Below are 25,932 nucleotides of genomic sequence, written 5' to 3'. Positions count from 1 at the left end.
GCAGAGCCAGGCGGATCTCTGTGAGTTCGAGGCCAGCCTGGTCTCCAAAGCGAGTTCCAGGAAAGGCGCAAAGCTACACAGAGAAACCCTGTCTCGAAAAAACAAAACAAAACAAAACAAAACAAAAAAAAGACTTTAGAAAACAGCACTGAGCGGTCGAGTGGTGGTGGTGGCTCATGCCTTTAATCCTAGTACTTGGGAGGCAGAGGCAGGTGGATCTCTGTGAGTTCGAGGCCAGCCTGGGCTACATAGTAAGTTCCAGGAAAGGCGCAAAGCTATGCAGAGAAACCCTGTCTCAAAAAACCAAAAACAACAACAACATTGAGCCAGATAGATGGTGGTGGCACACACCTTTAATCCCAGTGCTCAGGAATCAGAGGCAGGAGGATCTCTGTGAGTTCTAGGACAGTCTGGTCTATGTAGTGAGTTTGAGGACAGCCAGGGCTACACAGAGAAACCTTGTCTTGAAAAACCAAAACAAAAAACAAACAAACAGCGCCAGCCCAACAGTGCCAAGAAACAGGTCTCCCTTGGCCAGAAATCCGTCACTTGTATTATTTAGGGTACGTTTTTGAGACTGTGTTTGGCCCCCACCTCTATGCACTACCCAAAGGACTCAGGGGACCTCCAAGAGTGTGGGCACACCCACCTCTAGAGTTCTCGAAAGATTTGGATGACACTATACGAAATTTGCCCACTCCCTCAGCTCTTAATGTTGCTGGGATCAAGCTGTGGGTGCACCACACCCAAGCCAAGGTTGCTGTGAACTCAAGCCAGGGGTGGGCCAGGAGAGCCGGCCAAGATTAGCATCTGAACTGACCATCTCAAAATGACCTCAGAATGGGGATGTCCGCTCACCTCCTACTCTGACTCCTGATGTCCCTCCTGGTCCTCCAGATGCAAGTCCAGGCAGTCCTCATCAGCCTCTCAGATTTTGTCACATGAAGTAGTCTGGAGAGCAACTTTGTCCCAGGACAACTCCAATTCCTAGAAACCCACCAATATAAGCAACTGCCCCCACAGGGGTTCTGTCGTCCCCTTCCGGTGGTGTTGATGGGGATAGGCCAGCCACAGCTCCCCTAGGATGTCATCATGCTGTGATGGGTGGAACTGCCCACACCAGCACAGCTTTTGAAGATGGCCCCAGCTAGTGACAGCCTGCGGGGTGAGTGGCCAGAGGACAAAAGAACAATTGTGGGGGGAACTATCTTAAATACTGGTCACATGTGAACTTCACCATGAAAGGGGCCTGTAAGGGAGCTTCTGCAGAGGGTCAAGGAGTTAAGGCCACAAAGGGCCTTAGAGGGGAAAACCTGGAAAAAATAATATGGACACCTGCTCCCTGGAAGACAGATGCAGACTACACTCTTGGTCTAAGACAAGGACACCTGCTCCCTGGGAGACAGATGCAGACTGGACTCTTGGCCCTTGACATGGACACCTGCTCCCTAGGAGACAGATGCAGACCAGACTCTTGGCCCCTGACTTAGATATGCTTTCTTACCTCTTGACTCCAAGAGGTAAGAAAATTCTCCAGGGCTACGCAGTGAAACCTTGTCTCAAAAAACCAAAAAAGAAAGCCGGGCGGTGGTGGCGTATGCCTTTAATCCCAGCACTCGGGAGGCAGAGCCAGGCGGATCTCTGTGAGTTCGAGGCCAGCCTGGGCTACCAAGTGAGTTCCAGAACAGGCGCAAAGCTACACAGAGAAACCCTGTCTCGAAAAAAAAAAAAAAAAAACAACAACAACAACAAAAAAAACAGAAAAGAAAGTTCCTGTACTTTTACCAGTCCAGCTAGGAATGGCCTTGACAGGGTCCATGGCACCAATGCTCCTGCAGTTGGCGTCCAACAAATCCAACGTAGCCAGTTCTCTACCCAGATCAGGAAAAACTTTTGTTTAACTCTTATTCAGGAAAGCATAGTTATTCTTCAGAATCAGATGAAGTCATTGACAGAAATGGTCTTCCAAAACCTGCTGTGGAATAATCCTTCTGTACGCTGTGAATATATGTCACTATGATTGGTTTAATAAATATGCTGACTAGCCAATAGCTGAACAGGATAAAGTTAGGTGGGAAAGTCGAACAGAATGATGGAATGAGGAAGGGCAGAGTCAGAGGAGTCACCAGCCGGATGGAGAACAATTGGACACACAAATGGGGTAGAAGTAAAAGCCATGAACCTGGGCAGCACATAGATGAATAGAAATGGGTTAAGTTGTAAGAGCTAGTTAGTAACAAGCCGGAGCTATTGGCTGATCATTTACATTAAGTCTATGAGTCAGTTATTTGGGAGCAGGCAGTCAGGACAGGAAACTTCAGCCTACAAAACCATAGAGGATTAGACTTATTACCACTGGAAAGGGAGGCGTATCCATGGTTTTTAATGAGAAATGCTGTTTTTATGCAAACCAGTCAGGAATAGTATGAGAAAAATGCCCAAAGTTATTTAAAAGAATTAATGATAGAGGTACAAAAGGCAGCCAGTGGAATAGAATGCAGATGATACTCCAGGAGTGCTAACATATTCCTTCAGAATAGGTTCATGAGGTGCTGTGACGGTGAAGTGGGGGGAATACAATAGAACAAGGCAGAAAATAAATCATTAGATGCTGATTTATGGATTTATTTAATGATTTACTTAAGCACTGCTTGTCGTAGGAATTTAACAGAGTCCTTGTATCCGGGGTAGATATTAGAATGAATAGCTGTTTTTTAAAAGTATTTTGACCTTGAAGAATCCTCGTGAAAAAGAGTGATTGTTTTGCTGAAGGGGCTTTGCAGCCATGCCATGACTTTGGTCACAAGACAACTCAGGCAGACCTGAGGCTCTTGTATTATTGTGTATTGCAAACAACACACCATAAAGGACTAGAGTCCTGTGGGCTTGTGATGCTCTCCTTTAGTAAGACATATAAATTAGATTAGGGCCCTTGGTATGAGGAAATATTTTGTGTAACTTTCAATAAATACGCCTTTGTACGGCTGTTTGGGGTTCAGTCCATCAGCAGAAGCTGGACCTTTCTGCTGCCACATGGGCCTTAAAATTTCATCTTGGGCCGGGCGGTGGTGGCGCACGCCTTTAATCCCAGCACTCGGGAGGCAGAGCCAGGCAGATCTCCGTGAGTTCGAGGCCAGCCTGGGCTACCAAGTGAGTTCCAGGAAAGGCGCAAAGCTACACAGAGAAACCCTGTCTCGAAAAACCAAAAAAAAAAAAAAAAAAAAAAAAAAAAAAAGTAAATTAGAAAGAAAAATAAAAAAAAATCTTAAAAAAAAAAAAAATTTCATCTTGGGCCGGGCGGTGGTGGCGCATGCCTTTAATCCCAGCACTCGGGAGGCAGAGGCAGGCGGATCTCTGAGTTCGAGGCCAGCCTGGTGTACAGAGTGAGTTCCAGGAAAGGCACAAAGCTACACAGAGAAACCCTGTCTAGAAAAATCAAAAACAAAAAAAGTTTATCTTGGAGTGCCTTCTTTCTTCAACTGACCTGCGCTGCACGATGCACCCCGACAACTACTTCTACTGCCTATTTGCCAAGTATGACTTCTGGCATGGACCGTATGGCAACTTGTGCTGCTGGACAAAGTTCCAGCATTTTAGCATTGCAGATCACAATTCTCCAGCACGCTTTTACTTTCTTTCTTTTTTTTTTTTTTTTTTTTGGTTTTTTGAGACAGGGTTTCTCTGTGTAGCTTTGCGCCTTTCCTGGATCTCGCGCTGTAGACCAGGCTGGCCTCGAACTCACAGAGATCCGCCTGCCTCTGCCTCCCGAGTGCTGGGATTAAAGGCGTGTGCCGCCACTGCCCGGCTACTTTCTTTTTTTAAAGGTTAATAACTGAACTGCCTTTTTTTATATCAAGCATTTTTTATTAATTTTTTTTCATTTTGCATACGACCACAGTTTCTCCTCCCTCCTCTTTTCCCATTCCCTTCTTCTTTTTTTTTTTTTTTTTTGGTTTTTCGAGACAGGGTTTCTCTGTAGCTTTGGAGCTTGGAGCCCAGGCTGGCCTCGAACTCACAGAGATCTGCCTGCCTCTGCCTCTCAAGTGCTGGGATTACAAGCATGCGCCACCACCACCCGGCTCCCATTCCCTTCTTTAGGTCCCATCTTGCTGCCCCCATCCACTCCTCCTCCTTCAGCAAGGGGCAGGCCTCCCATGGGAGTCAATAAAGCATGGCATATCACGTTGAGGCAGGACCAAGCTCCTTCCCCTGCATCAAGTCTGGTTGAGGCATCCCAGCATGGTTCCAAAAAGACAGCTCATGCACCAGCTCCTGATCCCACTGCTCGGGGCCCCACAAACAAGACCAGGCTACACAACTGTCACCCACGGTCGAGGGCCTAGTTCGGTCCCATGCAGGCTCCCGAGCTGTCGGTTCCGGAGTCTTCGAGCTCCCACTAGCTCAGGTCAGCTGTCTGTGGGTTCCTTGTCATGCTCTTGAGCACCTCTGCTCATGCAATCCCTCCTCCCTCTCTTCTTGCTTTCATTTTTAATGATTCTCACTATGTGCTATGGGAGTTCTCTTATGCCTTTTCCTTTGGGAAATTTTGTGTGGGCTTTGAAGGATGAAAATGTATAAAATGGCAGCCTGTTTACATGAAACAATTCTTTGGAAAAAGTCCCCACTACCGTGGAACCATACAGTGTGATGACTTGGCACAGAGCAACCCCACTGTGCCTTCCTGATTACACCAAGAACAGGAAAGTTAGAGATTGACTAACTGGACACACCAGACCCCAAGGGTGAAACGCCTGCAATCCAGATGCAGAGCCTGAGGCCATTAAAGGCCATAAAGTTCAGTTAACAAGTGTAGAGGAATCGAAATGGTGTCATATAATGGAAAAAGAGTAAGACATCAGGACCTTCTCTTTTGGGAGCGTTTGAGTGGAACAGGCCCATTTAGTAAGACTAAGACACAAAGGAACAAAATTAGGAAACAGCGCCAGGTAGTGGTGGCGGCGGCGGCGGCGGCGGCGGCGGCGGCGGCGGCGGCGGCGGCGGCGGCGGCGGCGCACGCCTTAATCCCAGCACTCGGGAGGCAGAGTCAGGTGGATCTCTGTGAGTTCGAGGCCAGCCTGGTCTACAGAGCTAGTCCAGGACAGACTCCAAAGCTACAGAGAAACCCTGTCTCGAAAAACCACACACACACACAAAAAATTAGGAAACAGCTCAGTGCTTATGATCCTACAGGGCACAAACCCGGCATCATGCCTCTTGAGGAATGAAAATTGCTCTTAAATCGTACTGGAGTGTCTGGTCCCCAGAAGAAATCCTTTTCCCAAGGTCAGGCATTTGGATAAGGGCTTCCATTCCCTCGGGAATTGAAGAGAGTTCCTGCTTGATAAAAGCAGCCATTCTCCTTATCTCTCTGGCAGGAGGAACTTGTGACCCTTCCATTGATGTAAAGGATGCCTGGTGGAGTTACTGAACCTTAGAAAACAATAGGCATATAGATACTTGCTGAACTTACTGCTTTTGTCTCAGGAAAAATGCTATAAAACATTAAATCTTGCCTGTCGCTAAACTCTTGTGCAATTATAGAATTATAGAATATAATTTTTCAATAAGCAGGCAGCCATCCTGATCAACTTCAGATCATGTCCCTTGCCTCCTTCCCTTGCTGACTCCACACCTCCTCTTTGGGACTTGAACCCTGCTGGAGCTGGATTCCAGCAGACTTCACTTGCTACCTGGACAGAATGACCTGGGAATAACTGAAACAATGGGTCTTTGCCCTTGCCAACCTGCTGCCTGCCAAGCAGGCTTTTATAAAATGCCACTTGCTTGCCCACCCCTACCTGTGGTTTCAGAGAATAAAATGAGAACACAGACTGGGCTCAGGACCTAGGCCTTTCAGGAGCATCCTGGCTTTGGCCCACCCATGACATCTGTCCTCCATTCCCATTGGAGTCAGAGTGCTTATTCCAGAAAGATTCCCAAGCCGGGTGGCGGCGGCGGCGGTGGCGGCGGCGGCAGCAGCAGCAGCAGCAGCAGCAGCAGCGCACGCCTTTAATCCCAGCACTTGGGAGGCAGAGCCAGGTGGATCTCCGTGAGTTCAAGCCCAGCCTGGTCTACAAAGCGAGATCCAGGACAGGCACCAAAACTACACAGAGAAACGCTGTCTCGAAAAACCAAAATACAAAAAAAACAAAAACAAAACCAGAAAGATTCCCAAAACACAGGCAAAGACTCACACACATAAATGAAACTAAAAGAGAAAAGAAAAGAAAAGAAACTCACAAAATTAAAAATTAATCCCAGAACTCAGGAGGCAGAGGTAGAGGCAGGCAGATCTCAAGTCCAGCCTGGTCTATAGAGTGAGTTCCAGTACAGTCGGAGCTACACAGAAAACCCTGTCTAGAAAAATAAATTTAAAAATAAATAAAAATAAAAACACTTTGATAAAATTCTCCAATTCATCATAAACCAAATAGTTCTGAAGTTTCTTTCTGCACCAGAGTCACAAATGCCAAAATGGTTAACGTAATGGAGCTCTTGGCTTCCATCCCCATCACTGAGAAAAGGAGCTGGAGAGCAGGCCCCTTGGGATCTCCATCTCAGTAGATGGCTCTTCGAGTCTCACCACTGCCCCTCAGCATCACACCCAGCCGACCCTCATGGACAGACTGCTTTTTTTTTTTTTTTTTTTTTTTTGGTTTTTCGAGACAGGGTTTCTCTGTGTAGCTTTGCGACTTTCGTGGAACTCACTTGGTAGCCCAGGCTGGCCTCGAACTCACAGAGATCCGCCTGGCTCTGCCTCCCGAGTGCTGGGATTAAAGGCGTGCGCCACCACCGCCCGGCGGACAGACTGCTTTTAAAGGAACTGGGGGAACACACAGGCATACAATCATTCTAGCATTCCTTCTTCCAAGCCATCCTTGTTTCCCAGACAGCTAGATGATTACTGGAGCTTTCCTCCCAAGACTCCCATCATCTCCTCACCATTAAATAATGGCTAGTGACCTAATGACCTTACTCTATTTTTTTTTTCAGTACTTAAGATGGACTCAAACCCAGGGCCAGGACTGCTACTGTCTCGTCTCCTTTGCTCACATATTTGTGGAAGGCAGATGTGGGGGGCCCCAAAACAGCTTGACCACACAGCTGCCATGACAGGCTTAGAGGCCCAGACACAGCTTCTGGCAGGCAACACCTGGACCCAGGAAGAGCCATAAGCTGACCTCATCAGTGGGGCCTGAATCTAAGAGGAAATACCTGACATTCCAAACATTCCCTGTACCCTAGACAAATGTCAGCCAAAGAGGGTCCTGAACCCTGGAAATCCCCTTACCCCAACCTCTGCTACAATAAAAACCCCACCCCACCTGGGCTCTGGTCTGTTCAGGGCTCTCTGCTCTCAGTGCTGTGTTGGACAGACAGAGAGACCAAGCCCCGGAGCTTAAAAAATAAAGGTTCTTTGCTTTTACATGCAGGATTCGGTCTCCGTGGTGGTTTTTGGGAGTCCCTGCGACCTGCGCATAACAATTATATTTTATTTTTGTACGTATGGGTGTTTTGCCTGAATGTATGTATGTGCACCGTGTGCCTGCGGGGTTCCAGAGGAACATGGAAGAAGACATCAGATGGCCTGCAGCTGGAGTTACTGGTGGTTGTGAGCCACCATGTGGGTGCGGAGACCCAAACCTGGCTGCTCTACAAGAGCAGCGGAGCAGCGAGCACTCAGCCCTGAGCCCTCTCGTCAGCCCCCACAGCCATTCTTAAAAACTGTGTCTAAAGCCAGAGTGATGGAATGTGCCCGCAATCATCTTCTAGGGGGCCTGAACTAGGATTGTAAGTTCGAGGCCAGCCTGGCCTACTTAGTAAGTTTCAGGCCACCTTGGGCTAAAAAGGTAGACCCCATTTCCAAAAATGATTAAGGGCTGGGAGTATTGGTACACACCTTTAATCCCAGCACTCGGGAGGCAGAGGCAGGTGGGTCTCTGTGAGTTTGAGGCCAGCCTGGTCTACAGAGTGAGACCCTGTCTCAAAAATGTTTTTAAAATGGGGGGGGGGGTGGGCTGGAGTGATGGTAAATTTTAAATTAAAGAAATATTCAGAAAGGAGGGCTGGTGATGTGCTCAGTTGGTAGAGGACGGACCCAGCATACACCGAGCCCTGGTTTTAATGCCAGCATCATGTAAATGCAGCGTGGTGTCTCAGGCCTGCTATCCCACTGCTGGAATAACAGAAGCAGGAGAGTCAGAAGTTCAAGGTTGTCTTCAGCTACATATTGAATCAGAAGCCATCCTGGGCTACATGAGACACTGTCCACCCCCCCCACCCCCCCAAAAAAAAGATGGGGCTAGATATATGGCTGAGTGGTAAGACATTTGCTTGGCATGTGCAAAGGTCCTGTTCAACACAATACTCTGTACTGAAAAGGAGACACAGCCCAGCGGTGGTGGGGCACGCCTTTAATCCCAGCACTCGGGAGGCAGAGCCAGGCGGATCTCTGTGAGTTTGAGGCCAGCCTGGTCTACAAAGTGAGTTCCAGGAAAGGCGCAAAGCTACACAAAGAAACCCTGTCTCGAAAAACAAACAAACAAACGAAAAAGAAAAAAAGAAAAAACAGAAAAGAAAAGGAGAACAGAGACAGCTCATGGCAGCAGTTGATAAGATTTTCCAGGAGCGAACAATTGGCTAGAAGTAGTAACAAAAGCAGACACCAGGGGGCAGCAGTATTCCTGCAGTCTGGCAGCCAGACTGACCCAAAGATAGCCGCGCTGAAGCAAAGCTGGCTTAGTGGCTGAAGGATTTGCTGCTGAACCTGAGGACACACACGCGCGCGCACACACACACACACGCACACGCACACGCACACACACACACTGGCGCATTCACACACTAAAAGAATAAATGTAGTCAGGTAGTATGGCGCACTCCTTTAATTTCAGCACTCAAGAGGCAGAGGCAGGTGGATCTCTGTGAGTTTGAGGCCAGCCTGGTCTACGGAGTGATTCTAGAACAGCCAGGGCTGAAACCCTGTCTGGAAAAACCAAATATATATATATATATATATATACACACACACACACACACACACAAAACCCCCCCACACACATATAATAAATGTAAATAAATGTAAGGTGCTGGAGAGATGGCTCATTGGTTAAGAGCACTGGCTGTTCTTCCAGAGGATGTGGTTTAATTCCAAGCACCCACATGGTGGCTCACAGCCATCTGTAACTCCAGTCCCAGGGGATATGATGCCCTTTTCTGGCCCCTGCAGGCAACAACTATGTACTTGCTACACAGACATCACATGGAGACACCCAAACACATAGATTTTTCAAATTTAAAATAGTATTTCTTAAAATTACTTGTGTTTGGATCTGCGTGTGGATATGTGCCTGTGTTCACAAAAACCAGTGGGTGTCACATTCCCTGGAGCTAAAGTTACAGGAGGTTGTGAGTTACCTGTTGAGGATGCTGGGAACCAAACCAGGTCCTCTGTGAGAGCGGAATACACCCATAACCCCCAGCCATGTCTCCAGCCCTGTAGTTTTTTTTTTTGTTTTTTTTGTTTTGGGGGTTTTGTTTGCTTGTTTAACTATTTTTTTTGGTTTTTCGAGACAGGGTTTCTCTGTGTAGCTTTGCGCCTTAGTGGAACTCACTTGGTAGCCCAGGCTGGCCTCGAACTCACAGAGATCCGCCTGGCTCTGCCTCCCGAGTGCTGGGATTAAAGGCGTGCGCCACCACCCGCCGCCGCCCGGCTTTGTTTAACTATTTTACATGTGTCCATTTGGATATCCATTTGGATAGCGGGCATCGAACCCAGGTCCTTTTGAAGAGCAGCCAGTACTCTTAACAGCTGAGCCACCACTCCAGCTCCCACACCTCTCTCAGCTTGCAGCTTTAGAAACAAACAAACAAAAAAACAAACATTTTTTTAGGGCTCACAACTGTCTATAATTCCAGAGGACCCACAACCCTCTTCTGGTCTCCAAGACCAAGGAGGCACACACATCGTGCAGACAAAACACCCAAATGCAGACAAAAAAATAAACAATGAATACATCCTGCTCTTGCAGAGGAGCACCCACATGTGGCTCTTGACCACGGTTAAGTCCAGCACCAAGGGCTCCAACACCCTCTTCTGGCCTCCATGAGCAACTGCATTCACATGGAATACATTCACAGACACACACATAAATTAAAAAATAAAAGCAGCTCTCCTCAATTGAGAGCCCAGGTACAGGGCAAGGTGACTGTGTCCAGGGAGGGAGGAGGAGGCGGGAAGCAAGTGGCTCTTTCTACCCTCCTCTGCTCAGGTCCTAATCAGAACCTTTTGTTCATTAGGGACCTACCGGAGTCCTTACAGAAGCTGCAGAGGCGGCTTTGGAGGTGAGATCAGGGCTGGGTTCTGGTCCCTCCTCTTCCCTGAGCAAACTGCCCTAGCTCAGAGATGCCCAGCGCACCGGATGCCCTCGCTCTCAGCAGCTTCCCACATTCCCACTACAAACACACCAGGTCTGGATGTGTACAAGAGGCACTTTATTAAATGGCTGGAATGCAGTTATGTAAGCACAGGGCTGGGCACACAGGAGAAGGTTGAGTGGGATGGCACACACAAGGCAGGCACAGGAAACTGAGGGACCCCAGGCTGGGCTCTGTTTCCAAGAGTCTGGCATCTCACTCACAGGCAAAGTAGGGGTGAGGGGAAGGTCTGAGCTTGAGAAGTAAAGTGGAGGGTCAGTCACCTGGCTCCCAAGTTCAAGAAGTTTGGCAAAAAGATTCTAGTGTCAGGTGGAAGCACAAAGTGGGCCCAGTCAGCTCGGAACACACAACACACCCACCCCATCCCTGGGTGACCTTGAGCTTCGTTCCTCTTACAAAGACAGCAGTGTGGATTACTGCCCGGGAGCACAGGCCCTTCTTCATTCATTCTCCAGCTTGGACCGGGAGCCTCAGGTCTCCATTAAGAAGCCATTAGCCACTTAATGGAGGCCCTAACCACAGAGGCCTGTTCCCCACAACCACCTCCAACCGTCACTCTGGCTCCCTGCAGCAGGTCCTCCTCCCCCATACTGTCTCTTCATCAGGAAGATTCCTTCAGTTCTGGGTGTGCACTCCTCCTTCCTGTGACCCCAGCCGCCCCCAGGCTGGAGGTGGGGTTACAAATGAAGGCACTCGGTGGCTCCATCCAGCTGTGGAGCCTGATGGACTAAAAGCAGATAGACCCCTTACTGCACGTCTAGATTAAAAAGTAGTAAGAATGAGAAATGCATTTGTTGGCCCTTGGGCTGAATCAGCCGCCACGGAGATCCAGCTCTGTCCCAGCGGGGGCAGGCAGGGCTTAGAGCTGGGGTTCACTGAGCCCACTTGCAGGGGCTCTTTCATCCAGTCTTTCCCTCTCGGCTGGAAGGGGCACCGGAAGTACAAAGAAGCTTGCTGCAGACATCCTGGGGCCATCTCCCACCCTCGACTTCAAGTTACTTTACTATGTTATACCATCTGAGCCAGCGAGGGCTGGAGGGATCCTTCTGTCCCACCTCCCAGGGCTCCACTGAAAACTCCCAAGTGCCCTTGGGCATAGGAAAGAGATGTCCCAAATCCTCTAGGTCCTTGGAAATGAGAACTCAGGGAGGGTAGCAGAGAGGCAGTGATGTGACTTCAGGCAAGTCCGATGAGCTGGGACTCTGACCCAGCCGCTTAGCAAGCACCGGATCACAGCTTCCTGAGAGAGCCAAGAGGCAGATGTCTTTAGGATTCTGCTACCTTCCTGTTGGTTTTATTCAAGAGTTTCTTGAGAGTGGAAGACATGAAGTAGGGCCTCTCAGCGGAACCGTCGTTTCTCTCCAGGTCCTCCACTGTGGACAGAGCCCCAGAGCAGGCGCCATGAGAGGGAGTCCACAGTCAGGGGTGGGCATGGGGAACAGGGAAGGGAGCAGAGGGCTACAGAGAAGCCTCAGGGTTAGAAAGCGACACAGAAGAGCAGGGTGTGGCACCCAAGGTGTTTAAGAGGCTAAGACAACTTCAGGCTCAAGGCCTGCTTTTACAGTAAGTCCAAGACCAGCCTGGGAACAGAATGAGACACTGTCCCCAGATAAAAAGTAAACAAGGCTAGAGGCACAGTTGGGGGTAGAGCCCCTGCCTTGAATCCCCCAGTGAGGGGCTAGGGGTGTGGCTCAGTGGTAGAGCCCCTGCCTTGAATCCCCCAGTGAGGGGCTAGGGGCGTGGCTCAGTGGTAGAGCCCCTGCCTTGAATCCCCCAGTGAGGGGCTAGGGGTGTGGCTCAGTGGTAGAGCCCCTGCCTTGAATCCCCCAGTGAGGGGCTGGGGTGTGGCTCAGTGGTAGAGCACTTGCCTAGAACCCCCCCAGTGAGGGTTTAGGGGTGTGGCTCAGTGGTAGAGCCCCTGCCTAGAACCCCCCAGTGAGGGCTGGGGTGTGGCTCAGTGGGAGGTAGACTGCCTCCTCGTGGAAAAGAGAGGGAGGGGTAGGCAATGACTACAGGCAGGCGCCCCACATTCCCAGCCAAGGAAGCCCATCACATGCACAAACCCGGTCTCCAGAGGCCCCCTGGCGGCTGGCCAGTCTCCCTCACTCTCTACTCCTCAACTTCCTCCTGCTTGCCCGCCTGCGCACTCCCCTTCAATAGGATGTCTCTCAGCTCGGGCGACATGAAGTAGGGTCGCTCCTGAGAGCCGTCATTCCTCTCAAGGTCCTCACCTGGGCCCCCCAGGAACCAGCAGGGGTGAGAAATGGGGTGGTCAGGAAAGGAGGGGGTGGAAAAGGGAGGCAGAGGAAAAACAGGGAAGAAGCCAGCAGGCATGGGGAGAGGGAGAGAGGGGGGTGGGGAAGACATGTGGAGACCAGAGTTAGTGGCAGCCATGGAACCTGCTCTAATTCCCAACCAAGCTAGAAAGTTCAAAGCCGAAGACCCAGGGGAGAGGGTGCTCCAGCTCCAGCTCGGGGCGGAGGAGGGGAGGAACAGTTAGCTCGGAGCGTGGTGAGAAGCAGAAAGGCATGCACGGGCCTGGTAGAGGGGACATCCAGGACCCCGGGGAACTCGGGGGTGACCGCGGTGCTTTCATGGGGTGGGGGAGGATTTCCTTGTCCAGTGGGGAGAAGGGAGTCAGGGCCCCTGGTGGGCTGAGGTAAAGGGGTCACTCACAGAAACAGAGGAACAATGTGTCCACACACATGCCGTAGACGCTGAAGAAGCCATGTGCGATCATATAAGAGCCAATGATCACCGTCTATTCAAGAGGAGACATTGTTACAGCTTGCTACAGTTACCCACCACTCTGTTCTCCCTAGGTTGAGAGACCTCTCATTCTCATGAGCCCAGAGGCTGTGGGTGGTTGTAGCACTCATGGCAATCCTCCTGCCTCATCTTTAAAACATTCTTTTTACCTTTTTTTTAAAATAAAAGATTTATTTACTATGTATACAGTGTTCTGCCTGCATGTGTGCCTGTACACCAGAAGAGGGCACTAGACCTCATTACAGATGGTTGTGAGCCACCATGTGGGTGCTGGGAATTGAACTCAGGACTTCTGGAAGAGAAGCCAGTGCTCTCAACCTCTGAGTCATCTCTTCAGCCTCTTTTTTACCTTTTTTAAAAGAGACTTTTGTGTGAGTGTTCTGCCTGCATGTTTGTATGTGTATCATGTGTGTGCCTGATACCCATGAACATCAGGAGAGGTCAGCAGATCCCCTGGGACTTGAGTTAAAGATGGTTGTGAACTACCACCATGTGGATGCTGGGAACTGAACCCAGGTCCTCTGAAAAAGCAACAAGCACTCTTAACTGCGGAGGCATCTCTCCAGTCCCTTAAAACATTTATTTTTGTCTGGTGTGCTGGTGCATGCCTCTAATCCCAGCATCTGGAAAACAGAGGCAGACAGGTTTCTGTGAGCACAAGACCACCTTGGCCTACACAGAGTTCCAGTCCAGTCAGGGCTGCATAGTGAGACCCTGTCTCAAAAAAAAAATTATTATCATGTCAGTGTGACTACACTGAGTAAATCTTTTCCTGCTTTTCCCCAGTGAAAAAGATTTTTTTGATTTTATATATATGCACACATGCACCTGAGTGCAATTGCCTGGGGAGGCCAGAAGAGGGCACTGGATCCCCTGGAGCTGGAATCACAGGCAGCCCAAAGCAGTTGCTAGTTGAGTCCTTTGCAGGAGCAGAACGCCCGTTCTGCAGAGCCTCTTGTCTATGGCTGCCTCAGCTTTGTGAGTGCTGAGATTGTAGGCGTAATCACTCGGCTGAGTCCTCTTTGGTTGTTGGTGTGTGTGAAAGCCAGGCCAGTGTCTGGAGTCCCTCTCCCCACTTAGTTTAAATGTGTGTGTGTCTGTGTGTATATAATATATATAAAATGTACACATAGTTCATGGTATGTGCACAGACCACAGTACAGAAGTGGAGGTCAGAAGTAAACCGTGGTGGTTGATCCTCTCCACCCACCGTGTGGTCCAAGGCTCGGAATTCAAGCCCTCAGGTTTGGCAAGTCCCTGAGCCGCCTTGCTGGACCTTTCCCTTTCCCGTGGTTGTTTGAGATGAACTGGTGATCACTGACTGGCTAGAATGTTTGGCCAGTGAGCTCTGGGGATCTGCACATTACTGGAGTTACAGATGTACACACGGTATGTTTGCTTGTGTGTGTGTACCGTTCTATGGCCCAGGCTGGCCATGAACTCACGATCCCCTTGCCACCCACCACACCCAGTCCAGTTAGCTCTCTGGAATAGATTTTCTTTTTCTTTTTTTTTGAGACTATCTCATACATCTTAGTCTGAACTCAAAATATCAAGTAGCCGTGGATGACACTGAACTCCTGACCTCCTGCCTCTGCTTCTGAAGGACTGGGTAACAGGCCTGGAGGAGCACCTTCCACACCTCAGCTAGGAGAAACCAAACCAATCAGCCACACCACAGTGCTCTTTTGTTTCTCCAGCCTCAGTGCCTTTGCACATGCTGGTCAGTTTACAGCTCACACACCTTTCCTGCGCCGCCGCCCCCCACCCCAGGGTTTCTCTGTGTAGTTTTGGTGCCTGTCCTGGATCTCGCTTTTTAGACCCGGCTGGCCTCGAACTCACAGAGATCCACCTGCCTCTGCCTCCTGAGTGCTGGGACTAAAGGCGTGCACCACCACCGCCCAGCAGCTCACACACCTTTTGCTTTCAACTCTCCCAGCAAGTCCTCAGGTAGGCATCTCTGGAAGCTGTGTCTGATATCTAGATCCCACTTCACACTGTCCTAGCTCTACGTATGTCCAGCTGCAGCTCTATGTGTGTTTGGGGCATTATGGAGTTGAATCCCACATTCCATTGGGCCTATAATCTCAGCACTTTGGAGGCTCCAATGCAAGGACAGCCTGAGTCTGAGGACAGCCTGGGTCTGCATAGCAGCATGGCAAGTTTCAGTACTGCCTGGGATATCTAGGAGATGTCAGTGGATGAAGCCTTTTCTGTGCAATACTGAGGACCTGAGTTTGAATCCCAGCACCCATGAACATGGCTGAGGTGGGCCCACCTGTAATTCCAGCACTTGGGGCTGATGATAGCAGATCTCCAGGGCCAGCTGGCTACCTAGACTAGCCAAAAACCAGGGAGCTCTGGTTCCAGCAGGAGGCCCTGCCATAAATAAAGAGATCCATCAAGGAATTCACCCTGATATTAACCTTGGGCCTCTATATGTACACACATGTGCTGTCAAATGTATGAACAGGCATACACATATGCAAAAAATATGAGTTACTCTTTTTTTGTTTCTTTGTTTTGTTTCTTGAGAGAGGGTTTCTCTGCATAACCCTGGCTGTCTGCCTCCTGAGTGCTGGGATTAATTAAAGGCATGCTCCACTGCTGCCAGCCTGAGTTCCTCTTTTGAGTCACTCCTAACCTGCAAAGACAGGAGCTGAGGTAAACATCTGTGGTCTGGGTCTGGCTTCTTACCCTCAGTTCCTCTCTTACCTTCCCACACAAGCCACAGTGGTCTCCTCACTGTTTCTGATGGAGCCAGACCTCGGGGTCTCTGCTATTCCCTCTGCCTAGACAGTCTCTACATTTTTGTTGTTGTTGAGAGTCTTATGTGGCCAGGGCTGGCCTTGAATTCACTATGTAGCTAAGGATGACCTTGAATTTCTGATTCTTCTGCTTGCACTTCCTAGCATTGGGACGACAGGCGTGTGCCATCAGCACATCACTAGATAATGTCCCCAGGCACCTAAACTGTAAGGCCTTGCCTGGCATGATACAATTTGGCTGTGATCCTAGGGCTTGGGAGGCAGGAAGATCAAAAGTTCTCTGCCAGGCTAGGCAGATCTCTGTGAGTTCAAGGCCAGCCTGGTCTGCATAGTAAATTCCAGGCCAGCCAGGGTGACACAGCGGGAAACTGTCTCAACCAAGGAGAAAAAAAGAAGAAGGCAGGGAGGGGAAGCCGGAGAGTTGACTCAGCAGGTAGGAGCACCGGCTGCTCTTCCGGAGGACCTAGGTCAATTCCTAGGACCAACATGGCAGCTCACAACCATCTGTAATCCCAGGTCCAGGGAATTAGATGCCTTCTTTTGGCCACCATGGGCATCACACATGCATGTGGTATACAGACATATATTCAGGCAAAATAGCCATACACATAAAATGAAAGTAAATAAATCTTAAAAAAAAAAAGGTTAGGCTGGACAATGGCGGCAGACCAAACACCCCACTATAATAATACTAGTAATGGGACCTGTAGGGCTGGCATAGTGAGCAGCCCTGACCACCAAGCCAGAGACCTGAGGTCAACCCCCAAAGCATACATGGTCGGAGAAGAGACCAGTTCCCACACACTGTCCTCTGACTCTCCACAAGTGCACCCACCCCGCCCAAACAAAATAAACAAGTGAAGAACAACACCAGCACCTCTTAAGGAAAAGCCCCTCCATCCTTGTGCCTTGTACGAAGCAGGTACTCGGTAAATATTTGGGGACCAAGTAACAAATGACTGTCCCACCTCTAACTTTCACCAAGGGGATCTAAGCAAATCCTAACTCCCCACCCTCGCTTCTACCCAGACCCTGATCTGTCCCCAAAGGTCCTCACCAGTATCGGGACCCAGTAATAATTGAGAGGCGGGGCTGTATCTTGCACGATTCTGATCCGATGGGTGAAGAAGAAGAAGGCCAGGATGCCTAAGATGGGATGAAGCAAGATGGCTGAGTCCTCAAACAGGACTCAGCAGAAGATGACCTGAGCCTGACACCAGGCTCAGGTCACTCCCCACAGGCTTCCATACCCCAGCAGGGACAGGCCCAGCAGTGCCACTCACCCACACTACCCACAATCAGAAGTTTGCCCAACAGGAAGAGGAAGTCGGTAACTTTGTCCAGGACAGCCACCCTGTAGGGAAGAGTAAAGGGTAAGTGTGAATGTGGACTCCGAGCCTGGGGGAAGAGGCAGGATAAGCGGAAGGCTGGCTAGGAAAGGGGCCGAGGGCGGGAGGGAGGCTGGGAGAGAGAAGTGTGTCCCCTAACCTGATGATGTTTCTCATAAGCAGAAAGAAGGCGTTCCTGGCTGAGGTGCAGAAGTTGGTGCCGTAGATGGCAATCTGGAATGAAGAGAGGGTCTGAGGCTTGTGCGATGGACATGGGGGGGCACCCCACCCAGGACAGCACACAGCCCTGCTGCTCACCATGATATAGGCATTCCTATTCAGGAACTTGATAAACTTCTCTAGGCACCAGAAGCAGCACTTGAGACAGACCATGAGGAACTTGGCAAACTTGTTCTGTGCAACTGGAAGAGAAGAGAAGGGATGTAGGGGAGGCAAGAGACTGGCCTGGTTTGGTAGAGACCCTAGAGTCCACCAAGGCAGCTAAGGATTACAAGTTGGAGGCCTGCCTGAACTACTAGGCTAACCTGCACAACTTAGCGAGACTGCCTCAAAATCAATCAATCAATCAATCCAGGAGCTGACCCACAAGAGGAATCTCCAAGCATCAGGAATTAAGGTCATCCGTGGCTATTCAGTGAGTTGGATGCCAGCCTTTTAAATGAAGACAGCGGGGGTGGTGGTGATGTATGTCTTCAATCCTAGCACTTGGAGACAGAGGAGGTGGACCTGGTAGTTCTAGGCCACTTTGGTCTACATACCGAGTCTGAGGTCAGCCAGGACTACACAGTAAAAAGTTGTCTCGAAAAACTAAAACCCTGTCGGCGGTGGTGGCGCACGCCTTTAATCCCAGCACTCGGGAGGCAGAGACAGGTGGATCTCTGTGAGTTCAAGGTCAACCTGGTCTACAGAGTGAGTTCCAGGACAGCCAGGACTGTTTCACAGAGGAACCCTGTCTCGAAAAACCAAAAACCCAGCCCGGCCTTGCTAGCCAGAGCCAATGGCCCACCGCTCCTCCTGGACCTGCCCATCAACAACAGGAACTCTAATCAGTTCACTTGGCTCTTCTAGCTCCTCCTCTGCCTCTTAGCTCCACCTCTTCCTCAAACGGAAACCCAGTAGAGGCTTAGCTCTGGCCCCCACCCCCAAGCAATACCCAACCGGGACTAAGCCCAGACCCTAGGGGAAGCTGCAGGCAGGGCCGCACCTTTCAGACGCTGGTCCAGGTACTCCAGTATCACTCGGATGATCTGCACGATGGCCAGGATAAGCGAGCCAAAGGCCAAGGAGCCCGTGTGGTATCTGGAATCAAAAGAGGCGATCAGTGGTCCATGAAGTCCCTGCGTGCCTTCTCTTACCATCTCAACACTCCTCTTTACCTGAGGGCTCGGCCAAAAGCGGAGAAGAGGGGGAAGGCGGGCATGTCATCCGGCTTGCGCATAGCCCAGTAATAGGAGGCAAAGGCTCCAGCCAAGGTCACCTGGCCCAGAGCCAGCACGAAGTTGGCCAGCCAGAAGAACATGAAGGCGTTGAAGATCTGCAGGCCCAGCAGGGCACGGTGATAGGTAGACTCGCCACCGTAGAAGGCAAACTGGCAGCGGCCACCGGGACATTGGCGGCTTTCATTGGCTGAGGGGAAGGTCTGGGGAAGGGGTAAGGGACCCCGACAGAACACAGGGTCAGTTAGAAGTTCAGAGTAGGCTGAGGTTGGACCACAGGGCAGGTCCTAGAAGCAAGACTACTCATTACAAAAGTAATGGGGGGCTAGGGAAATGGCTCAGTGGGTAAGAGGACTTAATGAGTTCAAGCCTCCATCACTCACTCCCATAAATAGTGGGTGTGGCCTGTGCTCACCTGTAGCTCTGGTGCTTAGCTCCTGATTTAGTGAGAGATGCTGTCTGAGGGGAATAGGCTGAGAAATACAGAGCAAGGCACCTCCACAAACACATACGTACATATACTACACCACACCACACCACACCACACCACACCCACCACACCACACACACACACACACACACACACACACACACACACACACACACACACACACACACACACACACACACCAGAAGTCAAGAAAAGGGTAGAGGGACAGAAAGTGGCACCAGAGAGGGAAAGAGGTACATAGTTCAGCATGCAGGTTAGGGGACAGCCCAAGTTGATCAGTCTTGCCTTGCCCTGAAAAACTGCCGAATCCAGCAATGGCTTGAGAGTTCCAACCCGCTAAGGCAAAGTGCCAAATGTTTGCTGAATTATCTTCAAGGAAAGGCCATGAGGGCAATGCCTCCTCCCCACGACAGGGATGCCTACCTCTGGCTTGCAGGTATTCCCCACAAGTTGGCAGGATGCGTCATCAAAAATCTTGTACACAGCCTCATTAGAGGTAGACAGGAAGCTGCAGGCTCGTTAAGGAAACTGAAATCTGGGACTGAGAATCCAAGGAGTTGAGGGAAGCCAGGAGTAGCGGCTCGCCCTTGTAATCCCAAGACTTGGGAGACAGAAGTAACAGAATCACTGTGCATTGGAGACCAGCCTGGGCTACACAGTAAGTTCCAGAAAATCTAAACCACAGAGTAAGGCTCTATCTGAAAGAAGCAAAAAAGGGGCAGGGAGATGACCCATCTGATAAAGCACCCACCGCCGCACCGAATGCCAAGTAGGATACCCAGGACCCACTCACAGAGGAGAACTGATGCCTGCAAGTTGTCTTGTGACCTCTGAATACTGCTGTCCCTTTACCCAAAATATATAAGTGCAATAACATTTTTGTTTGCTTTGTTTTTCGAGACAGGGTTTCTCTGTGTAGCCCTAGCTATCCTGGAACTCACTCTGTAGACCAGGCTGGCCTCAAACTCACAGAGATCCACCTGCCTCTGCCTGCTGAGTGCTGGGATTAAAGACGTACCACCACCGCCCAGCCTAGAAAATTTTAAAATAAAGAGAGCCATGGGGAAAGGACCACACACCCCACCCACCGTCCAATCCCACCCTGGCTACAGGACATTGAGGGACATTTGTCCCTGGGAACCACAGACTGACAAGCCAGCAGTGGATACACAGCAGTGCTGGCCCAGTAGGCAATGCAGAGACACAAGAGGAAGAAAGTCACCAGTGGGTAGAGCATGGAGCACATGACATGTCCCACAGCTCTGCGGAGAAACACAGACAGACATCAGGGCCAGATGCCCCAGGGTGAGAAGCCAGGCACATCCCTGGCTCTCCAGGCCTCACCTGCTGGCTTCTTTGATGAGGGCTATGGCGATCAATATCCTCTTTCGAAGAAAGATGAGTAACAAGATGATAACCACTTCTAGGATGCTTAAAATGATCACTGTGGAGAAAGGTGGGCAGCCATAGGTTGACTCATCAGCTAAAGACACTTGCATCTTAGTTCAGTTCCCAGAGCCCACAGGTGAAAGCAGAGAGCTGATTCGTGAAAGTCGTCCTCTGACCTCCATACATCAGGGCTTTGGCATAGATGTCCCCTCCCAACAAAGACATACAATATATAATTTTTAAAAATTAAAAGTAATAAATAGGCTGGGCGATGGTGGCGCATGCCTTTAATCCCAGCACTTGGGAGGCAGAGGCAGGCGGATCTCTGTGAGCTCGAGGCCAGCCTGGTCTACAGAGCGAGAGCCAAGAAAGGTGCAAAGCTACACAGAGAAACCCTGTCTCGAAAAACTAAACAAAACAAAAAGTAATAACAAATAAAATTGATTTAAAAATAAATAAAGTAACGTACAATTAAATGATTTCTGTAAGAACTGAGAGTAAGCTTTTTGGGAGCCTACCCTAACCCCTCCAAGATTTCCCACAATGCAAGCATGGGGGCAGGTGACAGAACTCACTGAAGGCCATCCAGGTCTGCCGCAAGTGCAGGTACACTCGGAGGTCTGTCTGGAAGCCAAGATCTACCAAGGAGACGTCGGAGCCTGCCTCTCCACTCAGTCTCGAGTACTCCATATAGCAGTGAAATATACCTGCATAGAGCCACAACCCAGACAGTAATTTTCTTTTTTGTTTGTTTTTTGAGACAGGGTCTCACTATGTAGGCCTGGCTGGCCTGGAACTTGCTATAAGACCAGGCTCTCGATTGATAATGGATGAAAGAATGAATGGGTGTTAGGATTCCCACCTGATGACAACCTGCAGCCAGGTCTAAAGGGTGGCCCAGGCCTTTAAAGCCAGAGGAAGGCAGATCTTTACATGGTTAGTTGTAACACGAATCTTAAAATGGTCTTTTAATAAAAAACCCCAGAGCCAGAAATTGGGGTAAATGCTGAAAGTTCAGAGAGACAAAGGAACAAGCCAGTGCCACCTCTTACCTCTAGGACTCCTCAGCCTGAAAAGCTTCTAGTTCCTGTCTCCTCAGCCTTATATACCTTTCTCTGCCCTGCCATATCACTTCCTGTCTCAACCTCTGAAGTGCTGGGATTAAAGGCATGTGACTCCCTAGTGCTGGGAGTAAAGGTGTGTGTCACCACTGCCTGGCTCTGTTTCTCTCCTAGACTGAGTCAATCTCATGTAATCCAGGGTGGCTTTGAACTCACAGAGATCCAGACGGATCTCTGCCTCCTGAATGCTAGGATTAAAGGTGTGTGCCACCACTGCCTGGCATCTATGTTTAATCTAGTGGCTTGTTCTGTCCTCTGAGCTTCAGGCAAAGTTTATTAGGGTACACAATATATTACCACACTTCCCCTTTTCTTTGTCTAAAATAATAAAAGAAGGTTATAATTAATATATATTGTGTACCCTAATAAACTTTGCCTGAAGATCAGAGGACAGAACAAGCCACTAGATTAAACACAGAGGCCAGGCAGTGAAAGGTATATAAGGCGTAAGGAGACAGGAATTAAAGCCTTTTCAGCTGAGGAAGCTCATGCGGCTAGAGGCCTACTGGCCGAGGCTCTTTCAGGCTGAGGAATTGGTGAGGTAAGAGGTGGTGGCTGTGGCTTGTTCTGTCCTCTGATCTTTAGGCAAAGTTTATTAGGGTACACAATATTATCACCACAGCTAGTTCCAGTCCAGCCAGGGCTCTAGACACTGAGACCCTGCCTCAAAATACAAAACAAAAATAAAGTCACCTAAATTACCAACAACAGCTCGAACCATGATTAACATGAATAATTTTTTTTTTCTGTTTTTGAGACAAGCTCTTACTATGTGGCAGGATCTATATTCAAATTTATGACCCTCCTGACTTCGCTTCCTTTGGCAGATGATAACAGGCATGTACCACCATGCTAACACAAAATGTTTTGGGATCTGGATCTTCAGATTGAGTTCCCAAGCATTTATCATTTCAGGGAGTTTAAAAGGAAGAAAATCAGAATAAGGGCTCAGTGGATGACGGTACCCGCTGCTGAGCCTGAAGACCTGAGTTCAATCCCTGGTACCCACATAGTAAAAGGAGAGAAACCAACTTGTCCTCTGGCCTCTATACACGCATCGTGGTGCACGTGTATCTACACACATATGCGTGCACACAGACACACACAATAAATGAACGTAATATAAAAATACAAAAGAAAAGCCAGGCAGTGGAGACACTGGCCTTTAATCCCAGCACTCCAGAGGCAGAGACAGACAGATCTCTGAGTTCAAAGCCAGCCTGAGTTCCAGGACAGCCAGGCTACACAGAGAAACCCTGTCTTGAAAAACTACTCCCCCAAACAAACAAACACAAAAGAGGAAAACTTAATCAGAACATGAGCCACTGGTTCCTCACCAGGCCTCCGCCCTGCACAGGCCCTCCTCTTGATAAGACCGTCACATTACTACATCACCACCTTCTCATTAAGTCTCCAACTAGGAAACATTAATTATTCCCACCAGATGGTGGAAGTAATTATGCATAGGGAGGCTTAGTCATGTGCCCAAGGACAGAGCTAGGAAGCAGCGAAGCTGGTATTTGAACCCAGCACCTTAGGCACTACAGTGCATAAGCCTACTCACTAGACTAAGTGGATGTCTTCATAATGTTTTTTATTGTTGATTAAAAATACCAACCAGGGCCCTGGTTCTCAAAGTTCAGAGGGAAATTTTTTTTTTCTTTTCTCTTTTTTTTGTGGTAGGGGACCTTGCATGTGCTGGCACTGTCACACTGAGCCAGGACACCAGCCCCTCGCTGAGGGCATTCCAGACAGGGGGTCTCCCACTGAGCTACAATCACAGCCCCTCACTGGCAGGATATAGGCAAGTGCCTGAGTTACAAGCTTAGCCCCAGCAAGCCCTCTTGACAGGCTCTGGCTCCCTCAAAGTGTTTCAACAGCAGCACTGTTGTAGCAGGAACAGTAGCGTGAACATTTTCACAAGCATGTCAGTTACACAGTGACAAACATCTGAAGGCTTAAGATGACATTTCTGATGAGCTGTCACCAGGGCAAAAGGCATTAGACAGGGAGGATAGGAGGAAGGGGGAGACGCACCATAGCCAAGTACCAGGATCACCATGACAATCATCACCCAGACCATAACGCCTGCCAGGAATCGCAACAGGATGATGAACAGGAGACTCAGCACCATGGCAATGACCAAACCTCTGGGGAATAAGACAGGAGCGTGAGTGACACTATTCTTAGGCCCACAGATGTGGTAGCCAGGGGACAGCCACCTTCTTTCCAACTCACATCACAATCCAGTACCAGGATACAGTGTAATCTTCAAATATCTTCATGGCGAGATGCCGGGCCTCTAGAACCATGTTGGCTTTCCTAGGGGCGGAAGAGACTCAAGTCATACCCAGAGAAGCCAGCTCCAGTCCCACCCAGGACGCCCAGGCGCCGTCTACTGGAGGGCTGCCTTCTCACTTGGCACCCTCCACCAGTTCTGTGATGTTCTTCATGGTGCCATGTCCATCCTCGTAGGTCGTCTTATTGCCCACCATGAGGACCCCTTTGTTGGCGTGGATGGCTGGGAAGCACCGCCGGGCCACTGTGGGACCAGAAGAGACTGTCACACCAGCCCTTGCCGATTCCCCAGTGTCACCTGATCCTGTGGGGTCCCCAGTACTCACAGGGTTTGCTGGGGGTGATAACCGCTGGACACTCCCCATCTCGGAGCACCTCAGCCAACCCCTGCAGACAGAATGGGAAGAAATGAATCCCTGAGGAGGGCACCCTCCTGTGTCCCCTCCCATGTTCCCTCCCTGGGCACCGAAGGGGTCTTTCTGCTCACTTTATTGTTCTGGAAGCCGGGCACGCAGAACTGCTTATAATAATCAAAGTTATGAGAGTTGCGTGCATCCAGGAAGGTGAGAAAGCGGTCCGGGCATTGCTTGACGCAGATCTGGGGGAGTGGAACGAAGGGATGTGGAATCAGGACACTGAGACTCCATCCAGGACAGAGGTCCCCGATGTTCACGAGGAGAGGGCTATGGGAAACATGCAAGGGAACAGGAAGAGGTGGGACACGTTACCTGAGGGGTGGGACACTGAAATTCCAGCAGGACCAGGGGGCTGGCACACTTCACGATGTTGAAGTAAAACAGGAAGGGTTTGTCCCTGGGTTGGAGGAGGTGAACAGAGTTGGTCAAGCTTCTCACCTATCGGGCCCAGAGATGGCTCAGAGGGTTAGGGCACCTGGCACCAGGCCTGCCAACCTGAGTTCCATCCCTGGGAATCACACGACGGAAGAAAAGTACAGATCTCTGACCTCCACATGGGTGTTTGTGACTGAGTGCACGCACACAGATGAATAACTCACGCATTGTTTGTTCCCTTCTGTCCACAGAACTCGCCCCGGCTATCAGTAGGGTAGATCACCTTCCGAGGGTCTCCATGGGTCCAGGCTGAGGAGAGACCCAGGGATTCAGAGGCTCTGGCCCTTCCCAGCCACAGTACCACTCTGTACCCCAGAGGCTGTGCTGGCCCCTCCCAGAAAAGCCCAAGTCCTCTCCCTTTCCAAACTTACCTATGATGCCCACAGCCACGTAGCCCACAATGGCCAAGAAGAGCAACACACAGCAAATGACATCTGTGCAGCCCCTGGGGAGGACAGCAGCATCAGCACATCTGACTTACACACACCCTTTTATGAGGAATCTGAAGTGTGGGCTAAGGATCGTGCGCCTTATTTTTCCCAGACTGGCCACAAACTCACAGAGATCCACCTACCCCTGCCCTCTGAGTGCTAGGATTAAAGGTATATGCTACCACACCTGGCCTATGTGCATTTTTAAAGTTTTGTACTTAGGTATATGGGTGTCTTACCTGCACAGTACGTCTGTGAGTCATGTTTGTGCCTAGTGCCTGTGGACTCCAGAAGAGGGCATCAGGACCCTTGAACTGCATGTAGTGTTGGGAATTGAACATGGGTCCTCTAAAAGAGCAACCAGCGCTTTTAAAGACAGAGCCATCGCTCCAGTCCCAGGTCATATGCATTTTGCTGCTTCTCTATTTCTTGATTGTGTGTGTGTGTCTAGGTTAGAGGACAACTTTTGGAACTGGTTCTCTCTTCTCTCTCTCTGCCGTGTGGTTCCAGGGACAGATCACGAGCCTACTCTGAACCATCTGTCCTTGCTGAGCTACCCTGCCACCCTTTTAACTTTTTATTTACTTATTTAACACAGGGTCCCACATACTCAAGGCTCCCCTAAACTTGCT

General features: G+C 49.8%; 1 protein-coding gene across 3 annotated transcripts in view; it reads right to left on the bottom strand.

The window, feature by feature from the left end:
* Positions 1-10,473: 10,473 nt before the first annotated feature.
* Positions 10,474-25,932, bottom strand: part of Slc44a2 (solute carrier family 44 member 2) — a 35,052-nt gene continuing 19,593 nt past the window's right edge. For 2 of the 3 annotated variants that reach the window (XM_052753892.1, XM_052753890.1), the window contains exons 3-23: positions 25,241-25,314; positions 25,034-25,118; positions 24,747-24,831; positions 24,506-24,616; positions 24,345-24,405; positions 24,139-24,262; positions 23,959-24,042; positions 23,758-23,870; positions 21,175-21,306; positions 20,555-20,654; positions 20,380-20,472; positions 19,634-19,718; positions 18,700-18,962; positions 18,528-18,622; positions 17,621-17,724; positions 17,463-17,536; positions 17,258-17,328; positions 17,032-17,120; positions 13,114-13,198; positions 12,501-12,668; positions 11,696-11,810 (exon numbers count right to left, since the gene is read on the bottom strand). In XM_052753892.1, coding sequence (XP_052609852.1) covers positions 12,547-12,668; positions 13,114-13,198; positions 17,032-17,120; positions 17,258-17,328; positions 17,463-17,536; positions 17,621-17,724; positions 18,528-18,622; positions 18,700-18,962; positions 19,634-19,718; positions 20,380-20,472; positions 20,555-20,654; positions 21,175-21,306; positions 23,758-23,870; positions 23,959-24,042; positions 24,139-24,262; positions 24,345-24,405; positions 24,506-24,616; positions 24,747-24,831; positions 25,034-25,118; positions 25,241-25,314 — 2,050 coding nt within the window. In that variant the 3' untranslated portion in view covers positions 11,696-11,810; positions 12,501-12,546. Of the gene's footprint in view, positions 11,811-12,500; positions 12,669-13,113; positions 13,199-17,031; positions 17,121-17,257; positions 17,329-17,462; positions 17,537-17,620; positions 17,725-18,527; positions 18,623-18,699; positions 18,963-19,633; positions 19,719-20,379; positions 20,473-20,554; positions 20,655-21,174; positions 21,307-23,757; positions 23,871-23,958; positions 24,043-24,138; positions 24,263-24,344; positions 24,406-24,505; positions 24,617-24,746; positions 24,832-25,033; positions 25,119-25,240; positions 25,315-25,932 lie in introns of all 3 variants that reach the window. The other variant, XM_052753899.1, reaches the window with a different exon arrangement.

Source organism: Peromyscus californicus, unplaced genomic scaffold, assembly GCF_007827085.1.
Source record: "Peromyscus californicus insignis strain IS unplaced genomic scaffold, ASM782708v3 Scaffold_11__1_contigs__length_118956290, whole genome shotgun sequence".
NCBI classification, from domain to species: Eukaryota; Metazoa; Chordata; class Mammalia; order Rodentia; family Cricetidae; genus Peromyscus; species Peromyscus californicus.
The sequence above is the reverse complement of the archived record's forward strand: the minus strand, read 5'-3'. Positions and strand labels throughout refer to the sequence as shown.